This window comes from Callorhinchus milii, unplaced genomic scaffold (genome assembly GCF_018977255.1).
Source record: "Callorhinchus milii isolate IMCB2004 unplaced genomic scaffold, IMCB_Cmil_1.0 Scaffold1, whole genome shotgun sequence".
NCBI classification, from domain to species: Eukaryota; Metazoa; Chordata; class Chondrichthyes; order Chimaeriformes; family Callorhinchidae; genus Callorhinchus; species Callorhinchus milii.
In genome coordinates this window covers 78162747-78184766 of record NW_024704742.1, presented here as the reverse complement: position 1 = coordinate 78184766, position 22020 = coordinate 78162747, and the positions used below count along the sequence as shown (strand labels likewise).

Sequence of the window (22020 nt, the reverse complement as noted above, 5' to 3'; positions counted from 1 at the left end):
AATTGAAAGTTAGTTTGGCATTCCCCTGATCATTTAATATTAAAAATCACTGCATTTGATATAACGACCTATCATGTCATCGAGATATCTCAAAGCGCTTCACAGGATATCCTGTAAATACTGTGCATTTTGGGGCAAGACTCGACAGCTAGTTTTGTGCACAGCAATGTCCCACAAACAGCCATGTCGTGAGTGACCAATTGATGCCCAGAACACCAGGAGAAACTCCCTTCTCTTTTTGAATAGTGCCATGGTATCTTTAACGTTCACCTGAGCAGACAGACGGTTTAACGTCTCATCTGAAGGACTCCTATAATACACCGCCAGTACTGAATTGGAATGTCAGCGTAGACCAGGGTGGTCCAAATGGCGGCCCGCTTGCCAATTTCATCCGCCTCCCCCTCTCCCCCACTCAATTTCATCTGGCTCTCCCATTCCCTTCATAACCTGGAAACGTTACGTTTCTGGAAGGTAAATACAAAAATATTGTTTATGGGGCCCATGGACATTTCCCAAATAGGGCATCCGGCTCTCAGCAGCCAAAAGTTTGGACCACCCTGGCTTAGACTATGTGATTCCAAGCCCCGATGTGGAGCTCGACCCAACAACTTTCTGACTCAGAGGCGAGAGTGCTAGCCATTGAGCCAGGCTGACACACATTTAATGAGTAAAAATACCACTCAGTGTAGCACTAAACCTTAGAGATTAATGGGTTCCAGCGCCTTGGGACGTTCTCCCGACGTGAAAGGCGCTATACAAATGTAATCTTGTTGTTGTATAGTTTCTATTCCTTTGCTGAGCTGTCAGAGGTGGAGCTCTACAGCTGACCTCAGTACCTATGAATTAACGCTGAGAAAATCAGGCAGGAGTTTTGGAGGATGCAGCAAAAGGTGCACAATGAGTTGAACAAAACCTTAAAGGGCACAATGATTTTTTTGTTCCTTACAGAGAAGGAGAAGGAACAAGGTCTTGGAGTGACACAAACGATCTTTAAAGTGTGCAAATGTGAGGATGGATGAAAATTCTGGAATTCTCTTTAGGAATTGGGGTGTATTGATGCAGAACCTCTCCAGGAAATAGAATGATGGTGTAAAAGTCCACAGAAGTTATGTTTTGCACGTCAGATAGGATTGTCTTGTTTTACATTGTCTAATAATGTTTCATTTGAAAAAGTTAGATGACAGGAATCAACTTACATTCTTCATTTCCGTTTTCCTCTAAATTTTAGGTTTTAAAACATGTTTCTTAGTAAAATAGTAGTATTAATAGCATATTCCTGCCAGGAAAATGACATTTTCTGTAGGGAAACCCATTTACATGTACATGCTACCCATGTCCTGAGGAGCATAACAGTTAAGTTAGGTGCAGTCAAAATGTAAAAGTTCTTCAAATCTCTTTAATAATCGACACAGACTAACATAAACCAAGGGGCACAATTATATTTGGGACTGAACTTCCAAAGATTACCTTATCCATTCCTGAAGATCCTCTAAGGAAATAGTTCCATTCAACATCTGATATTTCTCCTTTCTGACGCAGGATTTCAATACAGAGCATGAAACTGTAGATAAGCTTGTGTTGTTCAAATAGACCTCTAGAAACATTAGAGTAGGTGCTAAAAAGTGTCTTATGCAACAAAGTGATCAAACGTTGTTTCAGGTCATAGGTCTTCTCAGACACCTCAATAGTCGTATTGAACAGCTGTAAAATGAGAAATTAAATGTTCAAATGGTTCATTTCATTACTTTAGTAGTTTTGGTTTCTAGAATACTTCTTTCTGAAGAAGCAAAACAAGGTGAGGATTATTCAACATGCAACTAATAATCCAGGAAGCATGCTATTTGTGCATGTAATTTACATACTCTCCTAACTTTTCTTCTTGGATACTTCATTGTTGTAACATTAATTGATCCATAGTATTATGGTTGTGAAAATCTTATAGATGTACATTTTTATACATGGAAACATTGCCAAAATCTAATTAGAATGCAGTAGTTTGGAAAGAAAAAAATTGTTTTCTGTGGCAAATTACTACAGCTCCAGTTATAATTACTTTAAATTAGATTTTGTGCTGCAATTATATTTATCTGCAATGGATACTTTAACTGAATTGCAATAAATACACAAACTGAGCCATGTAAAACATAAAGATTTTCTTCCTCTCTTAACTCGCTTCATGTCACACACCAAACCACATCCTACAGATAGCAAGCATCTTACTTCTAGAGTACCAATGAGAAAGCTTTGGTGAATTGAGGTCCAATTTACTTTTTCTCTCTGTTATGAAGTTTCTGGAATCTGCTAGGAAATCCTCCAATGATGGCAAGTCATCATGTTGATCTTAAACCAGAATCCTACCTCTTTGCCATATTGTCAAGTCACTGTTATAGGTATGTATTTCTCTTTCAAAAAATATTCAGTAGATAAATAAATACAGGATTAGCAAACACCTATAATCTTTAGCCCGTGCATTCTAAATAAACATATCTCTAACATCTCAACTAATGAACGCATCTAAAATATTTTAGTGATTGTAAAAAGCCAGGTTGGGTAGCACTCATGGGTTAAGCAAGAAAAATGGCAAACCTGTTTGAAGTATTTTAAAGAAAACTGGTACATCGGGTCTATTTCAGAGAGGCTAGCGACGACAAAATACATAACTGATCCACGGGTCGCTACAGGACGATACTTCTCACGAGCAGAATTAATTTTTTGTTCTGTAGCTTCGGCCTCTTCCAAGCGAACTTTAATAGCACCTGAGGTAACCTATGTAAAATAAATTTCAAAAATTGGCTCCAAGGTGATACAACTAGCAATGGAAGATCAGAATCAATTCAATTCACCAATTTCAATCTCAGTTGTCCAGTACTCGAGTCTGAAAGATCCACAATCCTCCAAAGAACTACTGATGAAGGATCAGTGAACCAGGAACAAACCAGTCACTGTAGACAGGGATTCTTGCCATTCAGTAGCTGTTAACTCTGCAAACCAAAGCCTTAATGGGTGGTTCTAGCTACGTAAGCAGCAAGAAGCTTGCCAGTGTTTGGAAAGGCAAGCTGTGCAGTTTTAGCTGTTAAACTCCAGGAGAACTCAAATGTACTCTCAGGGGTCTCCAAGCCTTGGTTCTCACTAATCTGTGTCTAAATGCTCCAGAATTAGATAAGCATGAGTACATCCACTCTCTGGGGAGAGAGAGCATACTCCAAACCAAACAAATGTAAACCATATACATGTTGAACTTTTAATTATTAGATTTGGACGCTCTTATGCACGACAACAGATTTCCCCATGTACCAGCTATCTGTTTGACCAAAAATAAAGTGTTGGTTTAACCACACTTCATATACTCTTAAAAGTCGAGGGTGCCATGCAATGTATGTTGTGCAACAAATCAGCAAACAACTTTTGTGGCACATACTATAAATATATATTGTGAAAGTAACATGTAAAATAAATCTTCCATGTTTTTGATGGAGATCATTGCTAAGTGAAAGAAAGAGTGAAAGCCTAGTGAATGCTTTGTTTTATATTATAAACGGTGAAGAATTTTACTCTGTTTAGTACATTGTATTATTTTCAGGGTAGAATAATCAGTGGAGATCATGTGAATATGGATCACTTAATGCTATTGTGATGCTAGAGGGGTTGATGGTTGGAAGAAAAAACAAGTTGTACATCAGAAACATGGAATAGTCAACTCTAAACTGTATGTAATTCTTGCAAAGTATATGTCTCGCCGATGTTCAGACCTCAATATAGTAGTTAAACACACTGGCCCTTCTTTGGTGAACGGTTCAATTGTTACACAGATAAAATTACCTTTGAATCTTGAAGAGTACGTATCAGTTCTTCATTGTCCAGAATGTTGCCTTCAGAGGTAAAAAGCAACCTCAAGATTTTATCTTCAATTGCTTTCAGCTGATTTTTATCTGCGTTAATTCGAACTATCAGTTGGTTTCTTTGTTCTTCAAGTTCAGGTTTCTCTATTCTCACAACATCACTGTAAAATACAACATTGAGGTCTGTCATTCACTGTACACTACAAATAATATTTTTCCCATCATAAAGACATAATAAAAATATTGTTATTTTGGCAGTGAGTTTTTGATGGACCCCACATCAAAAACTGTATATTTTGTAGGTGTTTTTTTATTATGTCTTTCAGGTTTCCAATGGGCAAGTTCTATTCCATCCATAGGTACTTGTGTATCATATTCATGCATCCTATAAGTAATACTGTGTATTTACCTGTATTAAACTTAATTTCCCAGTTATTATAGTTGCCAGGTTTAGCAGCCCTCAGTATTGCAATAAAGTATCGGCCTAGGGCAATGAGTTCAAAGTCTCAGCAAGGGGCTTGAACCCACTATCTTCTGATTAAAATATATATATATGTGACAATATATCAGAGCTCTTCCAATATAATGCTTTTTTGTACGTTTGGATACATTTGCTGAAAAATCAATAATTAGTTTGTACACATTAAAAATCATATTCACGGGAGTTTCAGCATATATTTATAAACTAATTTGCATTTTATCGTACTGGGTTTCTCAGTAGACTATGGAATTAAACTTCATAATTCCATCCTCTTGCTTTTTGTACCACTGTGAAATTCATACACGCAAGTTTAAAAAGAAAAATTCTAACTCGGTCAAATTACCATTTCTGAAATATAATCTCACCGTCCCCACCATCCAGTGCCTTGGGACGTGAAAGGCACTATATAAATGCAATTTTTTGCTGTTTGTTATTTTCCTTCAGGCTTACTAATCAAAACTACATTATACTGTCCAGTGCAAATGTTACCATATCGACCCTTAACACTGTTGAACAGTAAACCAAAGATTTGGTTAATAAAGTTTAAACAAGGGATTCAGGGTATGTTCTAATAAGAGACAGAATAGTAAGATAAAGTTCAGTTAAAACATAAAAATAAGACAAGGAGCTTCACCTTAGTAGCTGATCTTCCAGACCAGATTTGGTCACAGTGAAGTTGATGATCGTGACCTTGATACACACCTGATGGAAAAAGTCAGATATTTAATGTCAAACTGAACAAGCAGATAGCGTCGAAGGTCAACACCTCCAACAATGCATCCCCCACCCCCCAGCACCGCATTGGAATGTTAGCTCAGACTGTGTGATTCAAAGTCCCAACGTGGGGCTTGAACCCACATTGGTCTGACTGACAGGCGAGAGTGCTACCACTGAGACAGGCTAATATTTCTCATTTTCCGAGATTGTGGGCATTCGCTGTTTGATTGTGTCATGGGCAAGTAGCTCATTGAGTACCAGAGTGGGTTTTCATGCTTGTGAGAGCTTTAGAGGACTACAGATGGGGAATTGGCTGGTATTGTCTTGTCCTTTATAATTACACAAAGAGGAAGGAAGGTCCTGCAAGGAACGTAATAAGTAATTCTTCCCACACTATGCTGTATAAAAGTTCCACTGCAGAAGAGTGGTGGTTTGATGTTGAATAACCTCAGGAGCACAGCAATGTTGAAACTTTTTTTACTTTAGAATGGTCACCTCAAGCTTAGCAAATGTAGGCAATTGGCAGGCATGCTTCCTTATTAATAACCTCAAAAGGAGATCTCTACATGTTGGTCCAAGTTGTCATCAATCCACTAGTAAAGTGAAATCTGGCTTTTCTTGATGGGTGTTGTGGTGAAGGATTAAAATGCCAGGGAACACAGTAAAAAAAACAATTTAGGAATAAGCAGGGAAGTCAGATGATTTTTTTAAACAGCAAATAGACTGCAGAATCAGTGTATGGTCGGTGGTGCGTGACTAATATCAGCTAGGCCAGCAGTGAGCACAGTACAACCAAGCACAAAACAATTAATTTGCAAGGAGAGATGACACCCATAGATCTCTTTCAGCTTCCTCCTTGGCAAATTCAATCCCATCCATGGAGTACTTGTGTTTCATATTCTTGGATCCTATATGTAGTAGCTTGCGCTGATCAGTATTAAACTTAATTTGCCAGTTATTGTTCCATGTGCAAATTCTATCAAGCTCTATTTGTAGGACTTTTGCTGCCTCTTATTTCCCCTTTTCCCCCCACTTGGTGTCATCTGCAGATTTGACTATCTTACATAGGGTGTGCAAATTAGGTAAATAATGTATGACCTGAGGAATAGTAGGAGTCTCAGTACAGATACCTGAAGGATCCTGCTTAATACCTCTCCCCATTTTGACCCTGATCCCCTGACAAAGACCCTCTGTTTTCTTCCCTTCAGCCAATTCTGAATCCATATCTTGCCTGTGAAACCCAGTGACAATAGTCTGTGAAGAAGTTTTTCATGTGGTACTTTGCCTAACACCTTTTCAAAGTCATATCATTTCTGAAGAATAGCCACTTGGCTAAGGCACCGGAGGGTTACCGCTACCACAGCAACAACAAGATTGCATTTATAGAGCGCCTTTCACGTCGGGGGACGTCCCAAGACGCTGGACAGTTGGGTCGGGACCCGAGCAGGGGGGAAATGGTCAGGGTGAGGGGAGGGAAGGGAGGGAGTGAGGAGGGGGTAGAGAGTCGAGAGGGGAGCTGAAGGCACGTTGAAGAGAAAGGTCTTGAGACCGGCCTTGAAGGAGGAAAGGGAGGAAGCAAGGCGAAGGCACTGGGAGATAGAGTTCCAGAGCCTCGGGGCTGAGAGGCTGAAGGCCCGCCACCGATGGTAGGGCGGTTGGGGGGGGATGTGAGCAGAATGGAGCCAGAGAAATGGAGGGTACGGGCAGGTACGTGGGGGGATAGTAGGTCGGAGAGGTAGGAGGGTGCAAGGTCATGAATGGCCTTGTAGGTGAGGATGAGGATCTTGAATTCGATGCTCTGGGGGATGGGAAGCCAGTGGAGGCGAGCGAGGGTGGGAGTGATGTGGTCGCGGTGTCTGGTGCGGGACAGTACATGAGCTGCAGAGTTCTGAATGACCTGCAGCTTGTGGAGGGAGGTGGCGGGAAGGCCGGCGAGGAGAGAGTTCCCATAGTCCAGCCTTGAGGTGATAAAGGCGTGGACCAGAGTTTCAGCAGCGTGAGGGGTGAGGTAGTGCCGTCGTCTGGCGATGTTTCGGAGGTGATGGAAGGTGGTGCCAGTTGTGGCGCAGATATGAGGAAGAAAGGACAGCTCAGGGTCGAACAGAACGCCGAGGTTCCTGACTGGCTTTGAGAGGTGGAGAGTGCAGCCTTGGATGCTGATGCTGTCAGCGCCTGAGGTGCGGAGGCGCTGACGCGAACCAATCAGGAGGGCCTCAGTTTTGCGCACGTTGAGCTGAAGAAAGTTGTCTCTCGTCCAGGACTCGATGTCGGACAGGCAGCTGTCAGGACATCGGTGGTCGTGGAGTTGAGGGTAGAGGAGGAAAGGTAGAGTTGGGTGTCATCCGCATACATGTGGAAGTTAACCCCATGTCTGCGGATGAAGTCACCAAGGGGGAGCATATAGAGGGTGAAGAGGAAGGAGGGGACCGAGGACAGAGCCCTGAGGGACACCACACAAGACAGTGCGGGGGCTGGAGGAAAAGCCGTTTGCAGAGACAAAATGAAGACAGTGGGAGAGGTAGGACCTAAACCACTCAAGCACAGGGCCTTGAAGGTTGAGGTGGGAGGACAAGCGGTGGAGGAGGATAGAGTGGTCAACTTGTATAATGAGTCACTATCTTCAGGAAAAGAAAAGGTAGTGAGAAAGATCAGTCTGGCCAACCTCTGGTAGATAGTGTGGATTGGCCATTTTGGTTGTCATGTAGAACTGGAAGTGTTTGTCATAATCAACGTCTGAATCTCCCAGCCGGATTAGCATTCTGCCACCTGCTATAAATGTCTGTTTCAGAAGAATAGGCTCCAAGCAGGATCCAAGGTCTCTTTAAGCTGAAATTGAAAGAGGTAACAGGTGACATGTCAGCACATCAAATATGAGCTAAGAAATATTTATAGTGCATACTGTGGTTACAGCAAAGTTAATACTCTTAATATATGTAGATTAGGGATTAGTCAACTTCCAAATATGTATATGTAGGATGAACATGCTAGAATAATAGAAAGCACAGAAGAAGGTTAATCAACTAATTGTATGTATGCTGGCTCTTTAAAAGAGCAATCAATTGAGTCTCATTTATCTTCTTTTCCCTTATTAGATGTCTACACAGTTCCCTGTGTGAAATTCCTCCTAATCATCTACTGTTATTTATCTTCACCCACAACACATACAGACAATTCACTTTACGGTACACTCTGTGAAGCACCTGAGACATCTCAAATGCAAGGATTACTGTTATTATTATTATCTTAAATTGATGCCTTGTATTCACTGATGTACCAAACAGTGGAAATAATTTTTCCCCCATCAACTCTACCCAAACCCCTCATAATTTGAAAAATCTACTAGATATCCCTTCAATCTTCTCTGATCCATTGAAAACTATTCCAATGACCCTCTTCCTCCAGTTTTCTCTGTCAAACCACTCATCCTTGATATCATCCTTGTAAATCTCCACTGCATATTTTACATCCTTCCTAACATGGACTGAAACTGGATACTGTAGTCAGACTAACAAAGTATATAGGATCCAATGAACTTTCTTCACCCAATGAGCTTTTTTCAGTTTTGTCTAACTGGCTTCCTACCTTTAAAAATGTATGTGTTAACCCATTGTCTTTCTGCTCTTCTACTCATTTTAAAATGTTACCATTATTTTGTATCCTCAACTAAACCCTCACACTTTTCTACATTAAACTTTATCTGCTATCTCTCTGCCCAATTTACTTTTCTATGTATATCTGGCTGAAGTTGCTTATATTCTTCTCCATTGTTTGCTGCACTCTCTTTTTGTTGACTCATCTCCTTCTGAACAGATGTTTTACGTTAGCAACCCTACCAGTCTTCTGGTACAACTTTCCTATCCAAGGACATTTGAAAGATAGGAGACAGAATTTCTACTACTATCCTCTCTGACTTCTCTCAGCATTCTCAAATGAATGAAATAAGACCTGGTAATATGTTCCCTTTAATAATGCCACTTTTTTTTCTCTAGTTATTCCTTCTAATTGCTGCACACCCATCTCTTTTACTCTCTGTTTCTCACCACCACTCTCTTCTGGAAAAAAAATTGAGACACAACATTTGTTTAGTATTTCTGTTATACCTTCATTTTCCATATTGTGCAACTGTCATAGAAAAAACCCAACATTTAAGTGTGGGATGATTTTTTGTTAGAGCAACTAGTGTGGCAAGAACATTCAACATTTGTTCCACATATCTGATAATGTTGGTAACACTTAAATGAAGTTCTGAATCAGAAATTAGTTATCAACTCTTTCCTCACAAATATAATGAATCTTATATTTAAAAATTACATCGTTTCCCACCAAATATTTATTCTCATATGTATTCCCTTATCCCTTATTGCATGCATGAGAGAAGAGAATAGAGGGATATGGGAGAGGGGATTAAGAGGCTTTTATGTAGTGAAAATACCAGCATGGACTATTTGAGCCAAATGGCCTATTTCCATGCTGTGATGTTCTAAGTAATTCTATGTTTGAACATCGTTCTTTAAATAATGCCTGTGAACAATGGCTAAAATACTTACTTAAAACAGGATTAAAAAAATCACTGGAGCAGGATATACTTACCTCTTCTAACAACACTGGTGAGCCAAGCCGAATAGAATTTTCTAAAGTGCGTAAGAAATTGGAATCTGTCAGTTTAATTATCTTCAAACCATTTTTGTTTTCCTTGTTTCGTATCCAGCGATTTGCCTGCATAGAAAGATGCCATAACTATTAAATGCTTTGCAATAGCTCATTTTAATAAAAAAAATAAACTTAAAAAGCATACAGTCCCCTTGGATGGAACTATCTCTGAGAAACACAAAAGGCCATGCAAGTTTGCAGTAATCCAACACATTGTTGATGGCTGACCAGCTAGTCTGACTCATAATTGTGATTCACCCTTGCAACCTAAATTCCAGCAGGGATTGAATTTTATTAATATGTACAAAGTTATCATCTCATTTTCATTTATGGTAAATACAGTTGCAACTGACTACATAATTCTGATCAGATATACTGTAATATCTAGTTCACTAAGATGGCAAAACAATTGTTTAGAGTTGGTATATTTATGTTTAATTCTGAAGATGAGACAATACTTTCTCAATGCTATACATGTTTCTAGACTGAGAAGGTAAATATCAAATCTGTTTGCAGGCCTTTGACAATTTTGTAACCTCTCAAAGGATGATTTATCATAATAAAGTTTATTACTTGCTGAAAATTAGTTTGGAGCTAGCACTGTAGAAAAAGAAATGTATGTTTTTTTAATACAGCATACTTTACAGTGCTGCATTTTGTGGTTTGAGATCAAAGAAGAAATCTGAATAGATGGGATCTCAGTATGATATCCCATGCAAAGTCTAGCACTTCTGACATTGAAGGGTATTGGAATGTCAGCCAAGACTGTGAATTCAACATCTCAGCATGAGGATTGAACTCAAAGCTTTCTGACTCAGAAACAAAAGTGCTACTGAGTCTTGCTGACATAATGTGATTTACTGTGACAAGACAGCAAAAGAGGTTCAGAAAATCCTCTTCTCCCAGACAGAATGGAATGATTTGCAAGGGTCGGTTGTTAGAACAGTCGATTGGAGCATCAACTGAACTGACTTAGCACATGCAGACAAATGGTATTAGAGTCTACAGGAAAAGGGCAGGGAGTTGGAATTAGGATGAATAGCTTTTTGGAGAAGCAACCTCCTTTGAGGACTTGAAAAATAGGCCAAATGGTCTCCTATATCTATAGTTCTAAATACTTGCTGAAAATCCAAATTTTAGTTTCTAGACACCCTTCAATCACTAGATTAGTAACGTACTAACCATCCCAGTTGATTCATGAAGATTGACTTGTTGCTTTACACGCAAGTCAACTTCTCTTATTGTGTTTGTACACATTATTTGACTATTGGTTATACCCAGAATAACACTCTGGGTTACTGAAGTGATACGGAATAAAATGGTTAGCTTGTTTGATTGCATTATGCATTCATTTTAAATTATTTAGTTAGCCTGTTCTAACAACAAGACCAACAACAACAAGATTCCATTTATAGAGCGCCTTTCACGTCGGGGGGACGTCTCAAGGAGCTGTATAGTTGGGTCAGGACCCGAGCAGGGGGGAAATGGTCAGGGGGAGGGAAGGGAGGGAGCGAGGAGGGGGTAGAGAGTCGAGAGGGGAGCTGAAGGCTCGGTCAAAGAGAAAGGTCTTGAGACCGGCCTTGAAGGAGGAAAGGGAGGAGGCGGCGAAGGCACTGGGGTATAGAGTTCCAGAGCCTAGGGGCTGAGAGGCTGAAGGCCCGGCACCGATGGTGGGTGGTTTGGGTGGGGGATGTTGAGCAGACCGGAGCCAGAGGAACGGAGGGTACGGGCAGGTAAGTAGGGGGATAGTAGGTCAGAGAGGTAGGAGGGAGCAAGGCCGTGAATGGCCTTATAGGTGAGGATGAGGATCTTGAATTCGATCCTCTGGGGGATGGGGAGCCAGTGGAGGCGAGCGAGGGTGGGAGTGATGTGGTCCCGAAGCCTGGTGCGGGACAGTACACGAGCTGCAGAGTTCTGAATGACCTGCAGCTTGTGGAGGGAGGTGCCGGGAAGGCCGGCGAGGAGAGAGTTCCCATAGTCCAGCCTTGAGGTGATAAAGGCGTGGACCAGGTTTCAGCAGCGTGAGGGGTGAGGTAGTGCCGTAGTCTGGCGGTCTGAATGAAGAAAGCCTTTTGTCCCTTCCAATCTCATTCCTCTAGAACACCTACCTGCATCAAGCTGCTTTTTAAACAAGTCCAATTGTCCTGGTCTCTACTACCTTTCTTCTCAACCTGCTCCAGTCATTGATTACCCTCTATGTAAGAAAAACTTCATGGTTTTGCCCTTTACAACTCTAAACTCGTCTTGTTCTACTATCTTGATAACTCCTAAAGTACTGATCTGGATTTACTTTTTCAATCCCATCTAAGTGATCTTCTCCCAAAACTAAAAAGTCCCAACATGTGTAGTCGTAGCTCATACATAGTTCTAACACTGTGGTTTATCTTCATTGCTCTCCTCTGCACAACCTCTAGGGCCTAGGAGGCCACCTTATGTCCTGGAATTGTCTGCTATATTCATGTTATAGCCCGACAAGAGCAGCCTGAGAATGAAGTATGGGGATCTAAACTCAACTGATACAGCTATATAGCCCAGTATTCTGTTTGCCTTGTTTATTGTTGCATCACATTATTTTGATATAGTGAGCGACGAGTCAACAAATACCGCTAAATCTCCTGGCAAATTCAAGGCCATCCATTGAGTACCTTGATCCCAGTACTTGCAACTCTGGTCTTTGTCTGGGTAGCAATTGACCAGGCATGGCACACTCTGTGCCACCTTCTGTTAAGAAATATCTTGCATCACAAATACACAGTGCTTCCCTGTAATGATGCTATGAAATTAATACTTACACATACTAGTTTATTTCTAGGCAGTTGCATGCTATAGATTCACTCTCTTTGAACAACTGCTATAACAGTCACATAATTCAAGCAGGAAATGAAAAGCAGTTGGCCAATTCTCTTGATTGACATGGTGCTGTAGGGGATTGCACCTTGTTGTTTAGAGCAGGTTTATAAAGAGAAAAAGCTCTTGAAATTTCCTGGATACTATTTAAATTGTCTAACTCATTTTATGAGAGTACCAATTCCAAAATGATTTCCCAGTGCTCTTAAACAGAAAATGACTATCCAAATTTACACACAAAACATCTGTCAGAATTGATAAAGGCAACCATTATGTTTATCTGCATTGCATTTTTTGGTCTCTATGCAATATATCTTCAGCGGTCTGTTATATAACGTAACTGAGTAATGACATTAGCTATTAAAGCTTTCAACTGCATCCTTTATAAAACCTGAATGAAGGTGCTTTATCTTCTTGAGTAATCTTTGCAACACACAATATTTTAACAGTGTTAAGCACATGTCAAACTTTCCCACTATTCCTGAAGATGGACACTCACCTGATCTTGCGGATCTATCATCAATGGCCATCGACGTCCTCGTGTCACAAGAATACCATTTTCAGTTGAAACGTTATCACGGGGCAGACCATCAGTGTTCCAATTGCGAATCTCAAACAGGTCCCCTAAAATGTTGACAAGGCTGAAGTTTTGGCTGATGGGAATTTCCAGGTTCTGGCAACCAGTAATCCATTGATCTATTAACTATTAAAACATTTTTTTTCAAAGGTTTAAGAAAATTCATTGGTAATAGTAAAGCACAGTTCCTACTGATACGCTTTGCTTTAAATTGGACACCAGTAGATTTTAATTGTACAACAATTGTAATTTTTTACAATACAGAATAAATTCCCACATATCCCTTATCCTTCTCATGGGGTTTTGTCACAATTTCTCAAAATGTTCCAAAAAGTGTATGGTCATACTAATCTATTGGCAGTGGCCAGATAATCAAATACACGTGGAGTCCTGTAGCTCAGTGGTTAGAGCACTCACTTTGCAAGCGAGAGACCTGAGTTCAATTCCAGGCAGGGCGAAACCTTGGGCAAGTTTCCTTACTCCACACGCCTAATAATAATCCCTCTAAAAAAGCAAAACAATAATGAATTGGTCATTTTTAATCCATGACTGTTTGTGGGACATTGCTGTGCGCAATTGGCTGCCGAGTTCGCCCACAAATATACAGTCAATTCACTTTACAGTATATTCTGTGAAGCGCTTTGGGACGTCGAGAAGACGTGAAAAGTGCTATATCAAATGCAAGGATTATTATTATTATTATATCTAACTTGAGGTTTGTTTAGCAATTCAAAAATCAAAGACTGCAAAATTCAATTAAATCCAGGGTGGCTGGTGTATGAGCAAAGTAGCAGGGCGAAATGGAGGGACTGCGAGATGGAGTTCCAGGAGCTGGGTGCAGAGTAGCGGAAGACCCGCCTGCCAATAGTGGGATGAGCAAGGTGGGGACGTGAAGCAGGCCGGAGCCCGCTGAGCGGAGGGAGCGAACAGGGTGGTAGTGGATTAGGAGTCGGAGAAATAGGGGAGAGCAAGATGGTGGAGGGCTTTGAAAGTGAGGACCAGGATCGTGAGCTGTATCCTCTGTGTGATGGGAAGCCAGTGGAGTTGGGCGAGGATGGGGGTGATAGGGTCACGGAGCCTGGTGCGGGAGAGGATATGGGCTGCAGTTCTGCATGATCTGCAGCCTGTGGAGGGAGGAGTTGGGGAGGCTAACAAGCAGTGAGTTTGCATAGTCGAACCTCGATGTAATGAAGGCGTGTATAAGACAGCCTGCGGTGTGAGACAGTGTCGGAACCGGGCAACGTTGTGGAGGTGGGGGGAAGGCAGAGCAGGTCATGGCGCAGATGTGGGGTAGAAAGGATAGTTGAGGATCAAACAAAACCCCAAGGTTCCAGACTGGCTTATTAAGGTGGAGTGTGCAACCATGCATCACGTACCAATTGTCGATATACAGCTGTGAAAGCTCCATAATAGGCAACGCAGGCTGCTGCGATGAAGACATTTCCAATGACATTGGAGATCTCCTGTTCAAACAAAATTATGCTCTCTTTCCAGCGAACTTGCTCATCTCCAAGAGCAGCCGTCAGCTTCCCAGCATTTAATAACCGAGCCTGAGTAATTTCCATGGTTTTTGCTAGAAAGAAAATACGTGACAGTCAAAAGCAATATTCACAACCAATCAATCAAAATAAATAAAATGCTAAGTATTCAGAAATTATTGTTATTTACGAAAAAACACATTTCCGATGCAATAAGAAGTTTAAAATAACGATCAATTCTCTTGACACCAGAAATATTTAAGATAGGTGGAAAATTTGCAACATTTTATAATAGGCATCAAATCTATTACATATGATTTAACATTTTATTATGTGGCATTAAACCTATTGAATTTCAGTCAGCAATTATCAACTGAATTTTAGGTTTGGCCCCTGCAGCTCTGGCACGATGATTACATCCAATAGTAGCATTTGAATGTTTTGCCCACTATCTCTTTTTGCAGCAGAAGCTACATGTTTTATCAGCTCAGAATCAACATCTTGAATATCGTTTTACGCAATACAGGCTGAGTTAAGCTTTAGTGTCCTATTTTCAGATGATTAAATGCCCCATTCTCCATGATCAGGAGATCTTTGGGCCAATCATGAAAGCTAGAGGACCACAGATCTGTGCCTAGAGAATCGGTGTTGATAATCTAATAGAATATTGATTTAACTCAGCCTCTCTTGTGTAATCAAGTGCTGCCTCAAAGGGTCAAAGGGTCTTGCAGAGCAAACTATTACAGCAGAGCTGAAAGGACGTTCAAACCTGAAATCAGCTAATAATAATTACCTGAAATTCTATGTTGCATAGCAAATTCAATGATAATATCATATTGAAAATAGATACAATATGATAGCTATCAGAACAAATCTGTTGTGAAATTTGAACAAATATACCCCCAGAGCCTTATTTAATTCGATTTATTTCACAGGTAAAATTGTAGGAAAAGTATTCGTCATAAAATACAAAAGATTTCACCCAGATAAAATGGGCAAAAATTTCCGAAATAAAATTAATCATTCACTTCATAGCTGTTTGTGGATCATTGTTGCTGTGTGCAAATTGGCTGCTGCATTTGCCTACAAAATGCACAGTCACTCCACTTGTGAGACATCTCCCAACATGACATTAGCTACATCAAACCCAAGGATTATTACTTTTAAAAATAAGATTGGTATTATAAGTGCACATTGATCATATATACAGGAGAAAAAATGTTCATCTTAACACAATGAAGATGCTTTCCCAGATGGCACACTCCGTTTTTTACCTTTCAAAAGGGAACTAGGCAGATATCTAAAACAATGGTAAACTACTGGGAAAGAGCAGGTACAGAAAGGATTGCTCCTTTGCCTTCTCCTTCGCTGTAAATTTGTTTGGTCCTATGGCTCTATCCATTTAAACAATTGATTTTGAAGGCCGTTTAATAAAAAGACATGGTGCATTCTAAATCAATATTTTAATGTTGACCAAATGCTGAAGACATCAGATACCTTACAAATCATGGAATAAGGAAAGACTCTTTTGCACATTGAGCCCATTTCTTCTACAATTAATGTACAACTCATTGTATTGTGGAAACTATCCACATTTACCATTTATTTATCCAATTCATTTAGCTTGCGAAAAAAGTTTGTCCCTTGTCAAATAAAACTGCAGTATATTTTATTTTACATTTTTCATTATGCATCATAGATCTGGTATCTCCTTGGTCTCTGCTCTGATACCGAAATCTTCCATCTGGCATTCAATCATATCCATCTGCATCTATGTTGATGACCCTACATCTAATTACTAACTAAACAACAGATCATTAGCTAAAAGACTGTTCAGCATACCCACAACAGTGGAGAGAGAGGAAATTTTAATCTCGCCTGGCTCTTTACGTCTACAATTTACATCTGATAATTCGGCAGACAAGTTATTTCACCAAGTTTCCTTCTCCACTTTTCTTCTCTTCACTCACTCTTTCCCTCCTAGGTAACCTTACCTAAGTGGTTACTGATAGCTTAATAGTAAGTGTTAGAGACTATTTGACTATGATGGCAGCATCACAGCTAAGCCCAATGCTGGCCTCAACACAAACAAACAAGCATGTTTAAAGACAGTGATCAGGATGAGGAACTTTGGCTGATTTTTCTCAGTGGCACAATCCAATTGCAGAGTCCCATCTGCAGCATTGACCAAGAGCAGCTAACTCAGCAAAGGTTTGATATAAAACCTGGATAACATACAACAACAATAAAAATAACAGCAAATTTGCATTTACATAGTGCCTTTCACCTTGGGAGCTTATTTGCTCGCTGGACAGTGTTTTAAGTGCTCCGAGACACTACCCCACATGAACGGCACCATATAAAAGCAGCAAGTTCCAAAACACAGGTAACAGCAAAAGCAAACATAAAAGTTAAATCAAATGAGCAGATAGCAATGGGAAAATAGATGAGGTGGTACATCACCTTCTCCTATTCCTTAAAGAAAATCAATACTGCTTTGCTCAATTTGGTTGTACCTTCCGAACACAACTCTATCAGATATTGGTTTATACTCTTTTTTGTAATATAAACTATGGTTGAGCAAAACAAATCAAAAGATCATCTCCCTGAATCTCGCCTGCCAAGAATACTTTCGGATGTGATTGCAGAAGATCACACCCAAAATGCAGAACTAAATTTTGACCCAAGAACATTTAATGTATCATATTTTGGAGGTATTATTACCCCCGGAAAGCAGTCCGCCAATCGACTAACACTCAGGCTCCTACTTCCTATTGGTAAGCAGAGATCTGTGTGTGTGGAATAAGGAAACTTGCCTAAGGCTTCGCCCTGAATGGAATTGAACCCAGGTTCACTTGCTTATTTGATTATCAAAGATCCCATACATTAAATGGAATTGAACCCATTAAATCTATTTCTAAAAATAGAAAGTCAAAATCAAGCATCCTATTCAAAACAGTTACTGCTGGAAGTGATATCGTATCACTTGCTTCCTGTCAGTGCACAATACTTTTCAGGAGGTTTGTCACCTCAATACATTTGGCAGAATTTCTTCCAATTGAAAGCAAAAGTGAGAATTTGCCCAAACAATTCAAGCAGTAACCCTCCTTACCAAGAGTCTCTTTCTCATTCACATTGGTTTCATACTGTTCTTCAAGTTGTTCAATCTTCATCTCAACTTGTTTGAGTTTTTTTTGCTTTTCTTTAAGCATCAACAAAGTGGCATCTAGTTCAGCCTAGTGAAGAAATGTTTTATTTATAAGTAGTGTTGTATGTAAAAATGATTCAGTTGTTAATTCCAAAAACAAGTGACAGGTAGATACTGGCACTGTCTGAAATCTCACTGTAACTATGAGCTGTCTAATTTTCAGCTTCAACAATAGTGTAACAACCTTTGCTGTCACCAAGTCTACCTGAAACGTGACTTGTATCAAGACGTGCAAATCATCTTTTTTATTGCTGCAAACTTCGAAATGTAACATGCCAAATTTTACTCTATTTAATGCCAACGTGATATACATTCATAAATATATTACCTGAGCAGCAGCTAGCTTTACTCGCTTTGGTTGTACCTCCTTAATAACTCGCGAATACAGATCCATAGCTCTCACCCACATACACATGGATTTACAAGCTCTGGACACTTTCTCCACCTTTTCAGGCACAAAATCAGGATTAATAAGATATTTCTGAAGCTTCTGCAGAACCTGGGGTTTAATGTTGTCTTTGTCATATTCCACAAGTTTCTTCAGGAAGTTTGAATCACCCAGAACTTGTTTAGCTGAAGCCCAGTCAGTTCTATAAAGCAAAAACAAACAACATGTTTCTCCCCCTCCTTTAAAAAGAAACTTTTAATGATTTTTTTAAATGTTTTGTGATCTGTGAAATGTAGGTCTCTTATTCCAAAAAAGTTAATTCACCGGTTAATTTGTTTTAAATTAATTTCTGTCAGTAATACAAGGTTTGCTTTTATTTATACTAAATGTGGCATTGCTTTTATTTTTCAGCTTGGAAGGAGGGATCAGCCTAACTCGTTTGCACTCTTGCCTGAATCAGAAGGTTGTGGGTTCATGCCCACATGTCAGGACTTTCAACTTTATGCAAGGCTGACGCTCTACTGCTGTGTTGGGAGTTTGTGCTGCATTGTCAAAAGTGCAGACCTATGGGTGGGACATTAACCGAGGTCTCGTCTGCCTGTTCAGGTGGATGTAAAAGCTTCCATGGCATGATTCGAAAAGAGAAGAGATTCTCATGGTGCCTTCCAGATAAGTGTGGTCATTTACTTCATTGCTGTTTGTGGGACATTTGCTGTGTGCAAATTGGCTGCCACGTTTATCTACAAATACCGTCATTCTATTTTAAAGTAAATTCCTGTCAAGTGCTTTCAGATGTTTCAACAATAGAATAAGGCACTGTAGCAAATACAAGGATATTCTCAAATTTGTCGAGCACTTCACCCCTAAAAACTTCATTTCTGAGAGAACTTTGATGGTTGGTAATTGTATATAAACAAGTAGGTCTCAAAGCTTTCTTTGTAAAGCAAACAGATAAAATAGGGTTATAAGTGACATTAATCTCACAAGAAACAAAATTTGGTATATTTCTGAAAAATTTAAATTCTTTCTTGCTGAGATCATGAAAGATAATGGAAGCCAAGATTAACATTTACATTCCACTGCTTTGTGAAACAATTAAATACCCATGGGATTACATATGTAATAAAATATTTTATAGGCACAATCATCTGATACTTAAATGTTGTTGAGTTGGCATTTAGACTGCACTATTGAGATCACTTGTTTTACACAGCAAGAATAGTGCCATGATGATGCAGTTGGTAACTGCAAGGTTCAAATCTTCACAGGATTTTATTGTCAAGTGACTGTATATTTTACAGACAAACAGGGCAACCAATTTATGCATAGCAATATCAAACAAACAGCCATGATGTCAATTACCAATGTTATCTGGGGACTGATGACCAGAACACCCTCCTGTACAGTGCCCAAGTGGCCATTGGTCACATGTGAGCCTTGGCAGTGTATTGGAAAGTCTGTAAAGGGTCACATCACCCGCCTTCAGCAATCAAATACACACTATCAGTAGAATGTGCTGAAGATGGGTCAGTACCCGTCAGCCTGGCTAATTTTAAACTCAGAGGGGGAACCCCATGAAACGAGGGTTAACTTAGTCTCCTCATGCAACTGTAGATGAGTCAAGCAAACACCACACAGACCGGGATTCAAACCACCAAGCTCTCAGTTCATTAGTTTCAGCAAATCCACTATTGCCAGGAATCCTGTCCTGCTATCTCAAAGAATGGGTGTTTTTCTCTTGGTTAACTTGGCTTACATTCCTTCCTCATTTATATATTCATCTCCAATTCAAATCCAGTAGCCACTCTTCCACCTTTGTTTGTAGAATGTTACTGAGTGAAAATTATTTGCAAAGTGTGCCTACATTNAAAAAATTCACTAATTTCTCAATCATTTCATTCCATAAAGCAATTCAGGTCTTTTTTGTGTAAAAATTGTTATAAAAATGTGAGTTGTAGGACACTACACCAACTATGCGTTTTCGAATTCAAATATTCACATTCGAAAATATGCTTCTGCAACACTACAACAAAGGAGGTCATGTATACTTACTTTGCATTAAGCAGGATGCACATTGCTTCCATGACAGTCATAACAAGATCAGGAGGTTTAGTGAACACCCTAACTTCAGATATATCTGCTTTGTCCAAAGAGTCAAGAGCTTTGATAGCTGCATCCAATGCTGGCATAGCTTCATCAAGATCTTGTTGAGCATCATCAGCAATAGCTTGGGTAGTTTCAGCCTTTACTTTAGCAAGCGCTTCATCTTGCTGAACAACATGACGAACCTATCATATTCAACAAAAGACTATTTTGAAATTACTTTGCACATTTAATTTGAGTAGTATTGACTATAAATTTAAGGCTGTTATAATAATGGACGCATTTCATTATTTCCACAATTATAATGCAACTATCAAACCCAGCAAGTCATTTACACAGTGGATATCAAAGAAAACAAGAGAGCAATCTATTTGGAAATGTGAGAGACAATATCACACAGATGAACACAGAGTGTTCTCCATTCTCAGCAACCTTTGTACAACACTGGAAGTCCAATTTGGTGTTATCTAGATGTGTCAAGATCTCAACGGATGTTGCCCCTTTAAGAAAGCAGCAACATTGTTTGTGGGACCTTTATCATTATTTCCATTTAAAAACTGCAATATACTCAGGAGGCTTCAGTTCAGCAGAACAATGTTCTTCCCTACACTGCTTCAACCATTGTATCTATTTCTTAGTTTGCTGTTTTACAGTGTTTTCAGTAGTATTTAATTCTACCACTATTCTGAGATAGAAAAAAAGGTTTAAACTATGCAAAGATCTCTGTCCAAATACTGCTGAAAGCATAAGTCTGTGTTTACTACTGTCAATAATGTTGGTCCCTCTCTTTGATAATAATAATAATAAACCTTGCATTTGCTATAGCGCCTTATCACATCTTTGAGACGTCTCAAAGCACTTCACAGAATTTACTGTAAAGCGAATTGACTGTATATTTTGTGGACGAAATGCGGCAGCCAATTGCGCACAGCAGTGTCCCACAAACAGTTGTGGATTGAGCGACCAATTTTTTGTAAAAGTAACTAATACCCCCGGAAAAGCAATCCGCCAAATCACTAACAATCAGGTTCCTACTTACTGCTGGGTAAACAGAGGCGTGTGGAGTAAGGAAACTTGCCTCACATTTTGCCCTGCCGGGAATCAAACCCAGGTCTCTCGCTTGTGAGGGGAATGCTCTAACCACTGAGCTACAGGACTCCGCAAAGGGCTGTCATCCAAGGACAACACTGCAGGGTGCCAAATTCATCCAGGCATTTTGGTCTTCAAATCAAGCAATTGAGAATCTGGCATCAGACAACATGAAAAGGTCCACTCCCTCCTTTGCCAATCCAAACCACATGATTAATTTAACCACAAACTACAAGAGGATGCAATCAGCATGTAATGATATCCAGCCGGACAGATACAACTTTATAATTAAACAGGATACATATGTTCCAAAAACACACACAACACACAAAAACAAAAAAAAATCCTCTGTTCTGTGTAGGATGTGCCCTTTCCCCATACCACCTCCTTAATGTTTCCTGAACCCCCCCCCCCGGAAGTGGCAAGCGTCCCGAGTTAATACAGTGTTATCTCACAGCGTACAAGAAAATCTCTGCACATCTTGCCCTCTACTCTTCCTTATTCTTTTCAAAAAAAATAGTAGTTTTCCTGTGTTTTAAATGCCGGTTATCCAGATCCTATTTTAAACAACTACATTTACTTAGTGGGAGTATTCAGGTGAACACTCAGCCAGAATTTACCACAACAGTAACGACAAGTACCT

At 39.8% G+C, this 22020-nt stretch overlaps 1 protein-coding gene across 1 annotated transcript in view; it reads right to left on the bottom strand.

The window, feature by feature from the left end:
- Positions 1-22020, bottom strand: part of LOC103177705 (dynein, axonemal, heavy chain 6) — a 173816-nt gene that overhangs the window by 56358 nt on the left and 95438 nt on the right. Inside the window, 12 exon segments of the mRNA XM_042332425.1 lie at positions 1468-1701; positions 2587-2766; positions 3820-4000; positions 4955-5022; positions 7700-7842; positions 7845-7863; positions 9628-9753; positions 13034-13237; positions 14488-14684; positions 17702-17825; positions 18126-18387; positions 20238-20473. Coding sequence (XP_042188359.1) covers positions 1468-1701; positions 2587-2766; positions 3820-4000; positions 4955-5022; positions 7700-7842; positions 7845-7863; positions 9628-9753; positions 13034-13237; positions 14488-14684; positions 17702-17825; positions 18126-18387; positions 20238-20473 — 1974 coding nt within the window.